At 37.3% G+C, this 18,913-nt stretch overlaps 1 protein-coding gene across 1 annotated transcript in view; it reads right to left on the minus strand.

The window, feature by feature from the left end:
• Positions 1-18,913, minus strand: part of LOC149302324 (CUB and sushi domain-containing protein 1-like) — a 589,437-nt gene that overhangs the window by 353,259 nt on the left and 217,265 nt on the right. The window contains exon 5 of the mRNA XM_089482423.1: positions 11,716-11,923. Within this exon, the coding sequence (XP_089338549.1) occupies positions 11,716-11,923 (208 nt within the window). The remainder of the gene's footprint in view (positions 1-11,715; positions 11,924-18,913) is intronic.

Below are 18,913 nucleotides of genomic sequence, written 5' to 3' on the forward strand. Positions count from 1 at the left end.
AGCAAAAAATGACAGACGAATAATGAGGCAAAGTTCAAGTGATCTACTGTGCTAATTATTTCAATTTCTCTTCATGGAGTGTAAAATGCACTTCTTCCAACTAATTCTAACACATTATAAAAAATTTCCCAGGTTATTAAGTTAAGTTTTAGAAAACTTTCTAGTCTTTCAGTCTTAATTTGCTGACAATTCTGATATATTAAAGCCACTAAAAATACATAAATACGATAGAGATAGTTCATAACATTGTGGTATGATCTCTGAGGTCTTCATAGCTTATGTCCTGTAAAGACCCATTGAATTGGTTCATAATGTATGTTGGTGCTTGATATTTCACTAAATAAATTATTATTATTATTTTCAGTAATAGTGCATATTGGTCTTTTCTTATTGCTCTTATTTTATCTGAAAACACATTTTTTTTTATTATAATGTGCACTTGTCAGTTTTTGACTGTATGATGGCTAGTTCTTTAGAATAAACAAGTGCCTCCAATATGGCCTCCATACCCAGTACTATCCATGTCATTGAATAAAAAAAATGATGTACCGTACATTTACATGGAAATGTGCTTCCTAGATTCAAGTTAGTTTACTAGATCCCCTCAATCCCTAACTAATTATCTTAAGCAAGTCTGCAAGATACCAAACATTCAGTCTTTTAGGATAAATGGCCTATAATAACTGTTTGAGGCAACAACATTAAATGTTGTTATTTTAATACATGGACAGGACCATAATAACTACCCGTATAAAGTAAAACTGTACTTAAACGTGTCTGATTCTAAAACCCTATCAGGATCTATGGTTAAAGAGGGCATATAGATGTTTTTGGATATTTTCACAGTAATTAGTAGAAAGGACCATAAGCAAGTCCTGTGGTTAGCACCCACCTACTAAATTAGTTTATTTCATTCAATAAAAAATTATGTACTAAACTTTTACATCTATAGATGTATAGATGTAAATGTGCTTCCTAATTTCAAGTTGGTAAACTAGTTTAGCTAACGCCAATGTGTAACGACAATGTATTACATCACGGCTGTACATTACTAAACTGTGAAAAGTATCCTGTAACAAGGAAATATACTGACAGGGCAACTGGAAAATTCTTTTTATCAATATTATTATTCACAGACCATCATCCTATTAGTGAGATACAACACTTAAACGACAACTTATAAGCATACCTGGGAACTCTCCTGGTTTGACCCGGAGATTGCCGGATGAGCACCGCTTCTCCAGGTCAAGACCTGAATCGTCCGGGTCACACCCCGCTCCACCCATTTTCTCCTCAAAAGGGGGTGTTTCCCGATGCCATCAGTGAGACCACCCCCAATGTCCGTGAGGCCACCCCCGACATCAGCAGGAACTCCCACTGATGTCAGCAGGAATGCCCCCGGCATCAGCGGGAGCTCCTACTGATGTCAGCGGGAACTCCCACCGACGTTACGGGACCGCCCGCCAGTTAGTGACATCAGTGGGCAGTCCTGGCCGTGCCCCACAAGGGAAGTCTCGGGGTAGCCGGAGACCAGAAGCTCCCAGGTATGCTTATAAGTAAAAAACACCTAACGCTTAGAACAAGTTTTACCTTTTTTATATCATGTATGAATCACTTAACAAATCCACTGAGGTGCTAATTATATGCATTAGCAATAGGTTGAAACTAACCATAGTAAGGAATTTCTGAGGAAAAGTGAAAATTAAACAAGTCTTTAACCTATCAAACCAATGATATGGAAGCCATGTTTATGCAGAGGAATTTAAAAGCATAAAGTTAATGGCACCACCACACCACTGAGCTGAATTTATTGGCATCTTGATATCTTGGTTGTCTGGAACTCTTAGTGGATGCCTCACTCCCTTGACTTGCAGTGCAGCAAACAATCTACTAGAATGAGCGCTAATAACAATTATGCACTATTTTATTTAGAAGAATCTATTTCCATCATCAATGTACCATGTCCAGGGATCATGATACAAGTGAGGTCTTCTGAGTGTTTAAATGAACAGTGTAGGGACCAAAGTCGATTATTTTTATTTTTAAACGCATATTGCAGTCCATTTTGCATTTAGATAAGGATAACACTTGCAGCTACAAGCTTGACAAGGAGATGAACAACACATTGGTCCGGTGCCATTCAATCTACCTGACTTTTTCAGGCTCTAAACCTTCTGAATATTGAGTTGCCAAACTTGGTACTACAGCCCTTGCTCTCTGAACTTCCTTGCTAAAATGTCTACTTTGACCTTAGAACATAAAGCAACTGTAGAAGCAACTACAATTGTCATCTCTAGTTAGTAATTAGATTTACATGGGAAATGTTATAGTACTTTAACTCTTTTTTGTAATATTGTTGCATATGTCTTTATCTCCCTTCATTTAAAGGAGTAATCTCCTTCCATTTAGTTTTGGCGTTAAGTTCATCAGTTCATCGTAGTGTGGCCTTAAGGCAAGCTAACAATCAATGCATTTGTTTTGTGACTCTTGCCTTTTTACATGCCCCTAATATAACCACTTTGAGGTTTCTTTGTAACACTACCCCACTTATTTTGAGAGCATGGCACAGAATACTACGCAACATATCTAAGTCTAATCCATTAAAAAGTTAAAGTAATTGCCCAGGTATGCCCCTGTACAATTTTACACCTGGGAGCAATTTATTTTTGTAATACTTTAGAATGACCAGTTCATTTATTACTGGCAAGTGGCTACCTTCCTAATTGGATTTCAGTACCAATAACAACACTTTGTAAGGGGAAAGTTTCCAACTTGCTTCAGCAACTTATTGACTGACCTTGACAAATTATTGGTATCTCCAACACCCTTGATGCTTTTTTGTCACATATCTTTAATTCTACTTGATGAAAGCTGAACCATATTATTTGAGGTTATTAAAAATGGATCTAGGTAAACAATTTACCCTTTAGAGTGGGATAAGATTATGGATTTCTTCCACCATTGCTCCATCAGCAGTAAAATGCAGGATACATTGATTAAGCTCCTCACCAGGTGGAACAAAGACCCTACTTTATTAAATAAGATCTTTCCTTCTTAATCTGATGTGTTGGAGGTCACGGTGGGGTACTGGGGCAATTTACATATTTGGAGGCCCTGCCCTAAAATTAGACCCTTCTGGGAGGCAATCACACAAAAAGCTACCTTCTCCACCTGATCTTTGACCGTCCTATTTAAATTCTACTATTGCCAGATCAGTCAAAGTTGTCTCTCTTGGCCACAATACACCTCTGTTTAAGGATCTTCTTGTCTCTAATATGCAAAGCGAAACATGTCTCGGGTGTTTCCCTGCATTTCAGCCTAATAAGTATTACTGTTACATTAAGACATTTTTAAAGATGCATAAACACTTTTTATTTTTTTGTTTATTGATTATATTTTTTGCTTGCTTCTCCTGCAACCTTCCTGTTTATCCCCTGAGATTTGATTTACACAATGAAGGTTTTGTATTTTGGTATGGCTATGTACGTACCTTTTGTAATGTCATAGTGTGGTTGCTACCTCAAAAAACAAATAATAAACAGTATTTACTTATTATTTTGGGATCAGTTGATATGGACACAAAATGCTTTATTGACTCTAAAATGTGCAACTTTTTGTAGTTTTTGTTACAAAAATGCCTTGATTGAGACTTGAAATCTATAATTACATCCAGGTATTGAATTGTTGTTCTTAAATAGGTCAAAACTGACTTCAATAACATTGTAAATATGTGATATATTATAAAAGATATGAATTGAACTTTATATTTCCTTTGCACCCTGGGTGGTATTTTAGCATGTGACCAGGAACCCAGAGTGTTATGTAAATTACACACTGATTTACTGCTATCTCCTTATGATCAGACATCATCTATTTTAGCGCAACACGTGAATCATTTTCTCAGAGGCTGTTGTATTTCATAACATGGCTGACAAAGGAAGCTTTATTAGATAAATTAGCTGCAGCATCTGTTTTGTAATCAACTTTCCAGAAGCAGTTCATGGGAAATAACTAAGCAATATAAAACTTAATCTCCTCTGGTACTGAATGCATAATGATTTTAAAAGCAAAGGGTAAACCACTGCAGTATTTTTTTATCTTTGGGAATTCATATTAACATTTAATTCAAATCCTTATATCTCCGTTATGAGACTTAAAAATAATATTAGCTATAAATTTGCAAAATGGCATATTTTTCTATGTATGTTGCACTTGCTAATTAGCGCAGTAAATTAGATTTCTACCTATACATATGCCTTATATGGACAAAAGCATTTGGGAAACCTGACCATTTCACCAACAGGGACTTTTATGACATCTTTCTAAATACATAGACATTAATATGTAGTCCTTCCCCTCCCTTTTACAGTTATAACAGCTTCCCCTCTTCTGGGAAGGACGTCATCGGAAGCGTCACCATTTTGGTGAAAGTTCGCTGGGAGGTTATGTCCACAGAGATGCGGACAAAGAAAGAAGAGCGAAAAAGAGAAGAATGCTGTCGCATTGAAGGAAAGGAAAGGGAGGACAGTGAAGCAAAGGAAAAAGAGCTAATCAGAACACACACTGTGCTATTTTTATATGGATACTAAAAAGAGAGGAGCTGGCTCTTTGCTGGATTAATCAGATAATATGCATGCCTCATATAGAGCTGCCTTCTCTCTACTAGTATACAAAAAACAAAATACTGTCTGCGCTTCTCACCCTAATAAAGTTGGCAACAAATATATAAACATAATATAAATGAGAGGTTTTGGTTATATGAATTGGCCAAAGCATAATTAAGCTCACCCGCCACGTCAAGGCACACTCTCAATAGGGTGAGAACCTACTCTCACCTCCTACATAGTGGGCACACAAAGCAGTTTATACTGCTACCAAAACCAAATTAATGTGTTGGGGGAGGTGCAATTAAACCTCCTCCCATTTAACCCCTGGACAGCAAGCTGCAACCAGACTAATGAGGAGCCAACAACCTCAAATATGTGCAAACAGGGAAAAGAAAAAATGTCGGTGCGCTAAGCTAGTCTCAGGCTCAAATAATACAAATGTATAATATGAGGCCTACCAAACAGTGTGAGCATGCTGCAAATACAGTGTGTTGGCTGTACAATGTATACAAAAAACAAAATACTGTCTGCGCTTCTCACCCTAATAAAGTTGGCAACAAATATATAAACATAATATAAATGAGAGGTTTTGGTTATATGAATTGGCCAAAGCATAATTAAGCTCACCCGCCACGTCAAGGAGGTTTAATTGCACCTCCCCCAACACATTAATTTGGTTTTGGTAGCAGTATAAACTGCTTTGTGTGCCCACTATGTAGGAGGTGAGAGTAGGTTCTCACCCTATTGAGAGTGTGCCTTGACGTGGCGGGTGAGCTTAATTATGCTTTGGCCAATTCATATAACCAAAACCTCTCATTTATATTATGTTTATATATTTGTTGCCAACTTTATTAGGGTGAGAAGCGCAGACAGTATTTTGTTTTTTGTATACATTGTACAGCCAACACACTGTATTTGCAGCATGCTCACACTGTTTGGTAGGCCTCATATTATACATTTGTATTATTTGAGCCTGAGACTAGCTTAGCGCACCGACATTTTTTCTTTTCCCTGTTCTCTCTACTAGTGCCTGGCACTCCCTTAACTTACTCCAGAGCTCACAGACAGCACAGTTTATGACACCAGTGGAGCAGCTCAAGCTATTACAAATCAATTAAGTCTTCTACAAGATGGGGACTACCTGCCACTCCAGGGACCCGGATCAATTGCTCCATGTGCCCCTTGGTTAATCCAGCCCTGGGTCTGCCCATTTGTAGTCTTAGGGGTAACGTCAGTCTTGCAACTGGTGCAAAATGCCTTGAGCCTTGGGATCCTTACATGCAAATCACAGCTTTATATTTATATCCTTCTGCACTTTCATCATATGTCAGGAAGTGAATACAAGGAACGAGGAATTTACAGGCATGCACTGTATTATTTTATCTATGTGAAAGGTGCCTAATTTATCTCTGTCTCTACATATTGCAGCGATTTTAAAGTATGGTGCTGTAAGCGATCACGCTGTATCTTTCAATTCTAAATGTCAGATTTTGTTTGGTTTTATTGCATTGGAAGCTGAAAGATTAAAGGTTCCTATAGCCTTGTATGTCATTCCTGTTCTTTCATTCTAAAGGAAATTGACTATCTCTCACTCTGTAGGAGTAGGGGGGAAAACAATTGATTTCTGCAGTGATAAAGTAAAGATGTATTTTATGTAATGGTTTGATTCAAGAACACAATTGTTTTTGAAACTTGTTCCATTATCAATGTGATTGACACATCACTTCTGAAAGAAGTAAGAAAATAAATTTATCTCCAAAGCACCAACATGTGTGCAACATAGGTTTTCATTTATAAATACAAACCATAAAAAGAAATGCAAATGCCTCCTGGAAATATCACATGTGGTTTTTCAATTGTACTGTGTTTAATATCATTTGGTCTTATAATTATAGTAAGGCTGCATCAGTAGAACTATGAGACAAGACCGTTTTCACTAAAACGCACACAGCAAGATAGACACAAAAATATTTATCAGAGGAACAGATCATTATTCCAGCTATTTATCTAATCCGACATTTTCCCTAAATTGAATAATGGCTTTCGTGACCTGATATGCTGCATCCTGCAGTTAACTCTGTGGTATCCTGATATGTACAACCACACAATTTCTTTTCAGCACTGGCTGGCTCATGCATGCAAAGCGTAAATACACTGTGAAAGGATTTGGTTTGCGATAAGTATTGAAAAGTAAGAGTATGTTATTGTCTTAACATGAACATCAGACTCCCTTTGCAGCAGTGTGTTCAGATGTCTCCAGGCATGCTTACAAATTAACATATACTGTATGATCAGGGTTTGCATGAAAATCTATGACAATCTAGGAGAATAATACCGATAATACTACCACAAAATTAGGAGTTGTGTTTTTTTACAGAATGGACATTCAGAGTATCATGCGGTCTTAACATTACAGACTGATATGGGACAGGATACAGTAAGGGGTGTGGGGGGGTTCATACAAAGATGAGAGGCCAAATGATTCATACCAAATTACTGAAAAAGGAAACATAATCGCTTACCCTCCCTTGCCCAATTCTTTTTCCTTATCCATTCACAGATATTTAATTCAGTTCAAGTTTTAGCATATCAGGCAGCTGCATATTAGCATTTGTATGTGTTCTACCTTTGTTATGTAAGCCCAACCTCCTAGATAGACACTCTGACTCATGTCTGTGGGAAACAATAAAATGGCTCAGTCTTGATCACCCATCCAGACTAATAAAAGTCAGACTTCATAAAAAAATCAGCTCAGGGAAGGTCATCCAAAATATCACATGACTGACAACAATGGTGGCCTCCAAGTGTGCAAAAGGAGATAGAACAGAACAAAAATTAGATAAACCAAGTTTTGTCGATACAAACATACATTACTGTATACAAAGCTGGGGGTTATTACTGTATACAGCACTGTAATTTATGCTCAAAGAGCATAAATTGCAGGACTACATGCCCCATACTCCACTCCGAGTCCCTTAGCTGAGCATTTAACACATGTTGTAAAGAGGGTAATATAAATAGAAAACAATAAACACCACAATATCCTTGTAGAACATCTGCACACAATCTTTAATATTAAGTGTCAGTCTCTGAATATTTAAATCAAACAGGCACTTAATGAGCTGCATTTAACACATGTTGTAAAGAGGGTGATTTTAAACAGAGAACAATAAACACAACAACGTCCCTGTAGAACATCTAGACACAGGCATGTAACAATTATGTTGCAATGGTCACATCTGCGACCAGTCCTGCCCCTCTGGCAGGTAGAATGACTCCTTGTTCCATTTGTTGACCCCTTTAAACCCACTGGGTGTGTCTAATACCAACAGGTAGCGGCATAGAGAGTGTAGAGATCATTCAATTGGATGATTTTTCACACTCTCCCCCTGCACACCAGGGGCGGACTGACATGGGGCAAATGTACCCTGGGCCAGTACAAAATTGTTCACAAAGTCCTGTTCACAAAGCTGTTTGGGGTCACAGATGGCACAGACAAGGGGCAAAGATGGCCCCTGATAAGCTGTTAGGGTACAAATATAACACAGACAAGCTGTTTAGGGTTAAGGATCGCACAGGCAAGCTGTTAGGGGTTAAGATAACACACGCAAAAAACATATTCAATGCGCTTCACAATATTTATGATGTGCCACTCACTGATTGTCTGCCCCTGCATGTCGTTTGTGATCACCCCGAGTGGCTGCTTAAATATTAAACCGATAAACAGCTATGCTTCTGTGTATAACAGCCCATAAGCATCCAGAGGCTTGGTGAAAAGGCAAATCCTGCCCGCAAATCTGCAACAAAAAATATCCACCTGGCTCTCCACCGAAACAAAGGACTTACAGTACACTTCCCTTAGAACCAATTTCTGTTTATTATAAATACATATTAAAATCAGCAAAAACAGGGGGTCCGAAAAATGAACAATTGTAGTCACCTCACATGTTTCACGCTAACTTGCACTTATTCATAGGTCACTAATCTATATGCTGAAATGCCAATTTTAATATTTACTTATAATAAACAAAAGTTGATTTAAAGGAAAGTGTACTAGAACCCCTTTATTTAAGTGGAGAGCCATGTGGATATTTTTTGTTGTTAAGGTGGCACAGACAAGCTGTTTGGGGACACCAATGTCACTGACCACCGCTTTGAGGCCACAGACAAGATATTTAGGGACACAGCTGCCACTGACAAGCTGTTTGGGGACACAGACAAGCTGTGGGGGACACTGATGTCACTGACCACCTGTTTTAGGCCACAGACAATATGTTTAGGGACACAGCTGCCACCGACAAGCTGTTTGGGGACGCAGATGGCAGAGACAAGCTGTTTGCATTTAGGTTGGCACAGGCAAGCTGTTTGGGGACACAGATGGCACTGATACACTGTTTGGGGGCATGCTGGCCCTCCTTTTGAAATGTTTAGGCAGTCCCAGACTCCAGTACCACCATTAACTTAATAGAATAATTATATTTTAATATAATATTTTAAGCCTGCTTCACAGTGTAAAAGATTCTAACACATTTAACATCTCTTTTAACCCTAGTAATATGAAATGGACCATATATAATTATTGGTATAGGCAATAGTCAAAGTTATGTAATCATTGTTCATAAATAAATGATTATTAAGATATATTAATATGTTTCAATGATAGGCTTCAAGGTTTCCTTGACCTTAAAATATGGAATGAAGGATTTGCTGAACAGGCATTCTATAGATAGGATAGAAGCTTGCTAATGCATGGTATAGTTGTAACTCTAAAAGGGCATTACAGTATGCGTACAGCCACCACCTAAAATAGGGTTTCGACGTTTAAAGATCTTAGTGAGCATGTTTACCCAATTAGGTGAAGACCAATAGACTGACAAGACTGACATCATTATTCAAACCGTGTATATAAGTTAAGGCCTTGGAGAAGCATAGGAGGAGAGGTAGAGGGGAGATGTACTTGCCATCCACGGACTCTTCTCGTCCCAACACTCCCTCCCTCCATCCTCAGGAATGCATAGGACAGATGTCATGAACTAAATTCCTCTCCAAGGTTTTGTAAGACTTGTTTTATATTATTTTTGTTATCTACTTTTTATATTCTTCTTCTATTTTTTGTTCGTATTAAATGTTTTACCTTTGTTTGCATCTAAGTGACTCTGCCTATTTTTGACGCACATACATTTATATGTGTTCCAATTATTTGAAGTTTGTATTGGCCTTATACATTTTATTACACACAGAAATGTGGTCATGTGATGTTGACCTTGCATCTCACACAACCCGACTGTCTTAAGGGATAATGGAACACAGAACATGTAGACAAACACGTAAATTACATTCGCTATTGTCCTAATGCTCCCAGGCCAATCTGGCTAGATTGCCCTAATACCGATCCCTTTCTGGGAGGCAGCTTGTCCATTGGCCACCCCTGGATCGACCCATGCCTCTGCCGCATAACAGAGAGCCTGTAAGCCCTGCCCGACTGTTCCTTCCTCATTTCCATTAAAAGTGGAGCGCCGGGATATGACATCATATCCCAACACCCTGTATTGAGGATAGCGGAGTAGAGGGAGCAGCAAGCGGTGTTAACATCTGTTAAGCCTATGTTGGTGCCAAAGGTAAATACACCACTGGGTTTACATTACCGATATGAATTGTTTCTGCCTGGAAATACTGTATCTAAAGTACATGTATTTTCCTTGCAGTGCATAATGATAATATCTCCAGACTATACATTTCACTTTGGCCAATTAGTATACATGTCACTAATATAGATATATTCAATTTTCTGAAATGTTACACTGTTGGCATTGTGCTAGTAACTCTTTTTTTCCTTTCTCTGCAAATGCACATATTGTGCTAAACTTGAATGAAAATGATAAAGCTAAATTCATTTTAAATATTTTACAGAAAATAGGTATCAGAAAAAAAAGCAAAGCACCCATACTGAGGTATTGAAAATAAATCCTTTTTATGTGTCTAATCTTTCAACTTCCTAGGATCTGAATGAAAAAAAATGTAAAAAATATTCTGTATTTCTAACAGGAAGCTTGACTTTAAAATGTTTTCAGCACCATGAACAATCTCAGTAGCATTACTGCATGTCAAAACCATTTACTCTGTTAGAGCAGTGCTAAAATTGTGGTGTTATTATCTAGAATATTGTAAATGGATGAAGTGAGAAATAATGCACTTTTCTGTTTTCTCACAGATAATATTTTAGTGGTACATACATTAAAAATGCTATTTATAAAGTACATTCTATTTATATATGGCAGTAAATTAATTATAGTCTATTCACAATAATGATTTAGAAAATCTTTTTTTTGTATTAACAAAGGAGGATATTTGTCTTTAATGTTTTTTTGAGCATGGGCTCCTAGAATAATAATAGAAATTATATAATTCCAGAACTAAATTAAGAAAACTTAATTTAGTTTGTGTTATTGTGTTTCTAAAAGGTCATCAGTCATTCATTAATATTAATATACTTTATTTATTTGCAAAACAAAGTTTCCAAATGATTTCTCTATAGAAATGAAATTATAACATCAAGACTAAGGGTGCCAGGTCAGGCTGGAGTCACAGTGCAGGAACGGTAGGACTCGCAGGATCTTGCGATGGGCAACTAGAAACGTGAATACTATGGCAATGGGATAAACAAACTTTTTTAATAAATAAGAATTAACCAGTATAATGCATAGACATCTTGTTATATTACAGTACCTGGAAATATTGTCTTCACAAGAAGCATAACCTACACTGTGGAAATGTGTCCAATTTTGAAGTGGAATACAAAGGTGTGCATGGATAAACATATTGTTTCCATTAATTCATAAGAAAATATGGATAAACATTTTAATCTTGTATCAGTTTTTTGTATGAAACATTGTTTCTGTATTCTTTGCAAGCTTCTAAAGATAATCAATAAGTTTATTTTAAGGAATAAAACAGTATTAAGTTGTTTATGCTGCTATTGTAACATTCGGTGTTGTAATATCCCAGCATTAAATGTATAACATAATTTAATCCATTTGTGCCATAAAATCAATATTACTTATTTTAAACTTAATGGTGATTCTAAAGAGATGGGTAATTTGGTACTTGCCATATTGATGGTGCTTCAGTTCCACTTATTTCTAGAAAGTCGTATCCTTCTTCCATTTGGAAGTCTGTAAAAACCAGAGCTATAGTATCTCCAGGTTCAGCTAGGATAGTCCATGTGCAGTCTTCATTATTTTCATATTCTGAAGGAAAGTGAGGGCTTGAAATGATCCCACTAGTTCCTCTTAATGTTCCTCCACATGCGCCTTCCGCTAATGCATATAAAGAAAAAACAAAACCATGCATGTAATATAGGTTATTCAGTTAATGTATAATGCTATTAATGACACAATGTCTTAATATATATTATTTAAGCTGTATGGGACATATATACAAGAATGTACTTTAGTTTTTAGTTTTTATTTACTGAGGTGTGCATGTGAGAAGGCTAAAAGTTTTCAGGCGCCAACTTGCAAATTCAAAGTCCAAATTGCAATTAAAAAAGCAAGATTTATTATTTTGTGAGTTGCATATATGAGTCATAACTGAAACCTGGTGCCCTTACCCCATAACACAGAGCAGTAGCTAGCTCCTTTTGTGCCCAAGGCGAGAATGGAAAATTTTGGTCCCCCAGCTATTTTTACAGAAGCTATTTTATGTACAATGCCCTCACACACACCTGCCCATAAACACACACACGATTGCCCACACATGCTGCCTTTACACACACACCTGCCCATAAATACACCCATTTACATACACTACCCATCACAAAATTCAAAGGTGCTCACAACAGGTGAATAAGTGTTTTGTGAGTGTTAATCAGGGCCGGCCCAAGGCAAAATGCCGCCTGGGGCGAATTTTAAAATGACGCCCCCCCCCTTATCTACCCTTCCTCTCCCTCTGTCCCTGCCGCCCCCCCCCCCTTGTACTTACCTTTCAGCAGTCCTGCGGCGAGTCTCCCTGTTCGGTCTCGGTGCCGGCTTGTAATGCTGAGCGCCGGAAATCTTCCAGCACTCAGCATTACAAGCCGGCACCGAAACCGAACAGGAAGACTCGCCGCAGAGGAGAGAGAGAGGGGCGCCGAGCGGGTACTGACAAAAAAAAAAAAAATACAAAAAAAAAAAAAGAGCTTGGGGCAGCAAAGTGCCGCCCCTTCAAAAGCGCCGCCTGGAGCGGTTGCCCCACTCGGCTCCATTGTCGGGTCGGCCCTGGTGTTAATACATAAGGGCTTGTAGCTTCAGTTGTGTATGTCCAATTGCGTTATTTATTAACTCTACCAACCACTCAACTTGTCAGTCAATAGATTAAACTGAATATGTTCAAACTACGAAAGTCAATACTAACACTTAGAAGAGGAGAAGCGAAAGTAAGATGGCAAATTCACAATGGAGTGATCAGCTTACAGCATGCTTGAGTTATTTAGTTTGAGTACCAAATTACTAAATGAGAACTTTACAGATGAACTTGTGGAGGAGTTATCAATAAAGCAGAGGATAGTAAAAGTGAAAAAAGTTTGCCTTTGCTTGTGGAAAATACCAGAAATTAAAACATTAGCATGCATATATTACATATTTTAGGCTCTATGTATTTAAATAAGTAGTGGTATTGATTATCTTGTTCAAGGCCCAGAGCATTATCACTTCTTGGTGAAGACATTTAAATATTAAAATGTCCGTATTGCTGTATTATTTTTGTATCATAAAATATTATAGTATGATAAAATATTGATGATACAATATAACATTTATTTTTGTCTAGTAGATTTACCAAACTATAATGTAAAGTTTTAAGGCAACAAATTACATTCCCTGCCAATTCGTTTCAAACCAAAATCGGGGAGCATTTGTAATTTGTCAACAAAATTAATTATGAACTCACTCACTCTCTCACACTTATTTACTCTCACGCTAACCGCTTTCTGTCTTAAGGTGAACTTCTGCCAAAATGGCAGTGCTTACGGTGATTTGTGTGTATATATATATATATATATATATATATATATATATATATATATATATATATACATACACACACACACACACACATATAAATATATATACACCGTATTTTCTCGATTATAAGACGACTCTGATTATAAGACGACCCCCCCAAAATCTGAATATTAATTTATGAAAAAAAGAAAAAGCGAATATAAGACGACCCTATAGGAAAAAAAGTTTTACCAGTAAATGTTAATTCATGTAAACTATGTAAACATTTTTTTTTCTTAATAAAAACTATGATTGAGAAAAATATATTTTTTTTATTTTCTTTTATTTTCCAACCTGCCCCCCAGTTATGCACATATGCCCCCAGGCTTGCCACTCTGCCCCAGAAATGCCTTATACCCCCTATATGTCACTGTGCCCCATGATATGCCTTTTAACCCTCTAAATGCCACTGTGCCCCATGATATGCCTTTTAACCCTCTATATGCCACTGTGCACAGGTGCGGGGAACTCTGATCTCTGACTGCCGGGGAAGGTCTGCGAGATGGACGCAGACAACCCCCGCTGCTTACCGGTGCGGTAGACCTCTATGCGATTTGCGTAGACAACTTCCGCTGCAGCCGGAAGGAGGTGCTCCTTCCGGCTGCAGCGGAAGTTATCTACGCGAATCGCGTAGAGGTCTACACGCTGCCCCGGCTACACACCAGGGACTCAGAAGCACCGGTAAGTTGGGGGGGTGTGGCATAAGACAGCAGGATCCAGGTCCCCTGCAGCGCTGTGGGGGATCTGGATCTCAGTCTCATAGTCAGACCTATTTGAGGTCTGATTAGAAGACGACCCCAATTATAAGATTATATTTTCAGAGCATTTGGTCTTATAATCGAGCAAATACAGTATTTATGTATATTTACTATTTGGTGAGCTTATGCCTATGTAAAGAGCACTTTTATTATGTTTTATTTTTAGATTGTTTTTACCAAAACTGAGTTATGTTTCTAGATAGGTCTTAAAATAATAAACACACTACAAATCAATCATCGATAATTTATACTTAACATGTATAATGCAATACAACATTTCTTAAAAAATGTTTTTTTACAGGTTTTGTTACAGTGTTGAAGATATGATCTCCAAACAGCAAACTCATGCTGCCTTGGATCTTGTAACTCATGACATTGGCAGGTATCAGTGGCAGGTTCTCACCCTGCACATCTGCTTATCTAGTCAATTTCAACATATAATAAATTAGCCAAAGTTAAGTTATCTACTTGCACAAAAATGTAACAGTTATATATGTTGCTAATACCAATGGGTATCTAAAATAGTTTTTTAATTGTAGTCAGGCACACTGAGTATGGTTTAGTTAAAGGTTTGGGTTTACTGTTTTTTTTTAAATCCGTTCTTTAAAAAATGCCTTTAAAGAGTTTCGTTAACTTTGTTTTTTATTGCAGAAACAGATCTGTTTCATATTTGAAATAAGAGTCCAACACAAGTAGCTACTTTTTCTTTTAGATGTCTGCCCTTTTCTGTTTCTTCTCTACAAGCTGAATGGATGCAATTAAGAAGCTTGACATTTCATAAAACACCAGCAAGTGACATATTGTCATTGCCAGTCACATTATATAAGGCTTATCAATTTAAATAAATGAAGCTTTAGACATATCCAAGCAAACCATAGGCATATATTATTTAGTACGCCTTATTAAAACTACAACAAAGGTAGCTAGTGAGCTTTTGTTGGTGACATCTTTTGTAAATATAATCGGTTCCAGCCTAAAGATGGTTTAATATTACGTTAGCAAGTACATATTTCAAGAACCACTAGAGTTTTTGAAGCAGCTTATATTGTTCTTGTTTCATTTTTTATTCCAGAGCTGGAATATTAACCAACAACACGTTTACTGTTTTCGTTATTCTTGTGTAAAGATGAAATATACAATAATATTCTTTAAATATTTCAGGGTGATTATATTCTGGTCCCTAAGTAAAGCAAACCTAGCATGTTTGAATGCATATTGTTCTTGGATGCGCAATTAGTGGTTTAACTACCCCTTCCACTAACCATTCTGCTGCCAATTTTGTCACATACTTCAATAATAAAAGGGATATGATACATAAGCACTGACCCCAACCTGCCCTTCTCCTCCCTTTGACGCCTCACCCCCCTATTCACTGAACTAATTTCCCTTCTCTACATTTAACCAATTCTCTCCTGTCACAGGAGGTGAGGTTAACGATCTTCTCTTTTCCTTTGTTCCCCGAACCCAGTCCGTTCTCTCTTTACACTACCTCACTAGGCAAACCAAATTTGACTTTCAATACCACCTGTATACTGATGACACCCAGTTCTACCTATCATCTCCTGATCTCTCCCCCTCTGTCTTAGACCATGTAACTAACTGCCTTACCTCTGTCTCTAACTGGATATCTCCATGTTTCCTAAAACATAATCTCTCAAAAAACTTCCCTCTAGTACTAACATTCCCTTAATTAGTTTCCCTTAATGTCAATGGTGCAATCATCTCTTCATCCACTTCATCCCACTAAGGCTCTTGTCCATGCCCTCATTATCTCCCACCTCGATTATTGTAATTTTATCTTAACCGGTCTCGGCCCTCTACAATCCACCTTGAATGCTGCTGCCATCTCCCATTGCTTTACTAACACCTCTCCCCTATTTCTGTCTCTTCACTGGCTGCCTGTGCTCAAGGATTCATTTAAAAATCTTGACTTATTTTCAAGCCTCTTCATAGCAGTCCTACTTACATCTGCTCACTGTTTTCAAAATGCACTCCTAACCGGTCTCTCCACTCATCTGTCTGTCCTCTCCTCTGGTTTCTAGTTCGAAAACACGCTTACAAGACCAACTTTTTTAAAGACAACTACAACCTCGCATGTTAACACTCTTCCTCCCATATTAATTAGCTCACCTTTTCTAGTCCATTTCCTGCAATACTTATACTAGTGTGGCTGGTCCATCCCTAACAACGGCACTTTGACACCGTAACTCCCTCTACATTGCAATGTTGTTTGAGCAGGGCCTCCTCTCCTGTTATTTCTGTATGTCAACTTGTTATATTATATACTAATTGTTATGTCCTGTCTACCTTTTGTACAAAGCTGCAGAATGTGATGACTCAATATAAAATAATAATAATAATAATAATAATAATAACTATGTGGTAAGACAAGAAAATGGATTTAACCATACAAACTTGAGAGAACGTTTTAAACAAGATGGGCATCCAAGGTTGGCAAAAGAGGAAGAATTTAGGATTACTTTAGTATACACACATTTCCATGGGAGGTTTTTTTTTAAAATAAAATAATTTATTCTTTGAATAGATAGTAGACTTACAATTATTAAAATGCATTCTAAATAGGAAAATTAAAACATGTTATTGGCTTATATAATTTTAATTTATACAGCAGGATATATATTCAGGTTGTAGCTGAAAAATGTAGATTAATATTCGTACTAATAAAAAGAAGATGACTTAACACAAAGCTATAAAAATTGCATGTTCAATAACACCCTTGCAGCATCTTCAGTAATGAATACATAAGCCATTTGCTTTGATGTAGGAACAATACAAAATATATAGATAAAACTGCAATCATTTAAAATGAGAGCCTATCATTTATTATGAATCAATGCACAGCTCCTAGAAAAAAAATCCTTGACATAATGAGACAGAGTAAAAAATGGAACATAGGCCCAGATTCTGTAATGTGTAATGTGACATGAAATGCCATGAATGATACAACTCCAATAGATTTTAATAACAACAGACCAATTACTGAGGAGACAATTCTGGCAAAAAAATGGGTTCTCCGACAACAGAGTGAGTGGGGAAGATTTTTAGAAATGTTAATATACATATAAATGCCATTAACTACTTCAGTATACCTAGACTACATTAATACACCTATACAATCATATATTCAAATGTGCGAATATTGATCCATGTTCTCAGACATGTTAATACTAGTGTCACTAAAATGATGTGGCCAAAATGCTTTTAGATTTTTCCCCGCTTTCAGAATTAATGAACTACAATATAACTATTTAGGTCAGTAACAAGTCTTAAATTACCACAGCAGGACAAATAGACAATAGTTCGTTGTTTATACATTAGAACTAAACCAATCACAACTCAGTTCCAATAAAACAAGATATAAAATCCGGGGGTATCATGTCTCTAGATGTTTTATCTTGGTGAACAGCATATAAAAGTTGTGTAATGGTCTCCAGGGGTCTTTTTTTTTCATTCATGCTTCTAGAAATACAATACACAGAAAGAAAGGTTGGAATGCAGCACTCAGTAGTGAAATGGTGCACGAGCCAGGGTACCACCAAGTCCTTAAATAAATCCAAAATAAAGAAGCATAGGCTCAGCACTCAAATGATAAGGTGAGTTTATTTCACGCAGACCTGTGTCAAAACGTGTCGAAACGTTGCCTGCGTGAAATAAACTCACCTTATCATTTGAGTGCTAGAAATACATTGTCCTGGTGCAGCCCCTTCTTCTGTCACATTTACACACTTAAGATCTTGGCAGGTATGCTACACTGGAGACCCACCTCTTTGTCTATATTATATTTGGTAGGAGCAGAACTATGGGCAGGGATATCTGTCCTGAGAGGTTGCCGCTACCAGGAAGCATACTGGGCAATTTTGTGGGAAGTGGGTGAACTGAAAGCAGAGAGAATTAACCTAGAAATCAATCAAATCTGGGCAGTTCCTAGGTATGTGTACTTATCGGCCTATGGCTATTACTTTATAATTTAACAGAGCCTCTTCAGATAAATACTTTTGAATAGCCCATCACAGACACTACTGCAATGACATGATAATGGTGGCAATCAACTGGTTGTAATAATGGCCTTAATGAACCCATAACTTGGCTAGAAAGTAAAGTCATTCTGAATTAATTTACCTTAATTTAACATGACAGTTAGAAAAGCACCAACTGCAATGCACAGATATTATCAATTCATAGTAGAATATGAAAAAAACACCCTAGAATGTGTCACTCTGTATACATGTCTACTGTACCTCTACTTCAAACTCTTTTACTCTCTTTCAGGCTCTCTATTAATGTCTCCCCACCCTTTCCGCCAACTACTTTTCAGTCTCGGTCTCCTTTTCAGCAGCTCTGCTTCTTCTCTTGCCTTTTCTTGTTCTTCTGTCTTTTTTTGTCTGCTTCTCCCCAATATCGGCTCTGTTAATAGTGCTTCCAGAAAAGAGATTCACTGACATTCTGAACCTCTCTTCTCTGTGAATCAGCCTGCATTATTTTGGCCGTC

The sequence above is a fragment of the Sceloporus occidentalis genome, unplaced genomic scaffold (assembly GCF_023333645.1).
Source record: "Sceloporus occidentalis isolate IW3139 unplaced genomic scaffold, rSceOcc1.0.p SCAF_19, whole genome shotgun sequence".
NCBI classification, from domain to species: domain Eukaryota; kingdom Metazoa; phylum Chordata; class Lepidosauria; order Squamata; family Phrynosomatidae; genus Sceloporus; species Sceloporus occidentalis.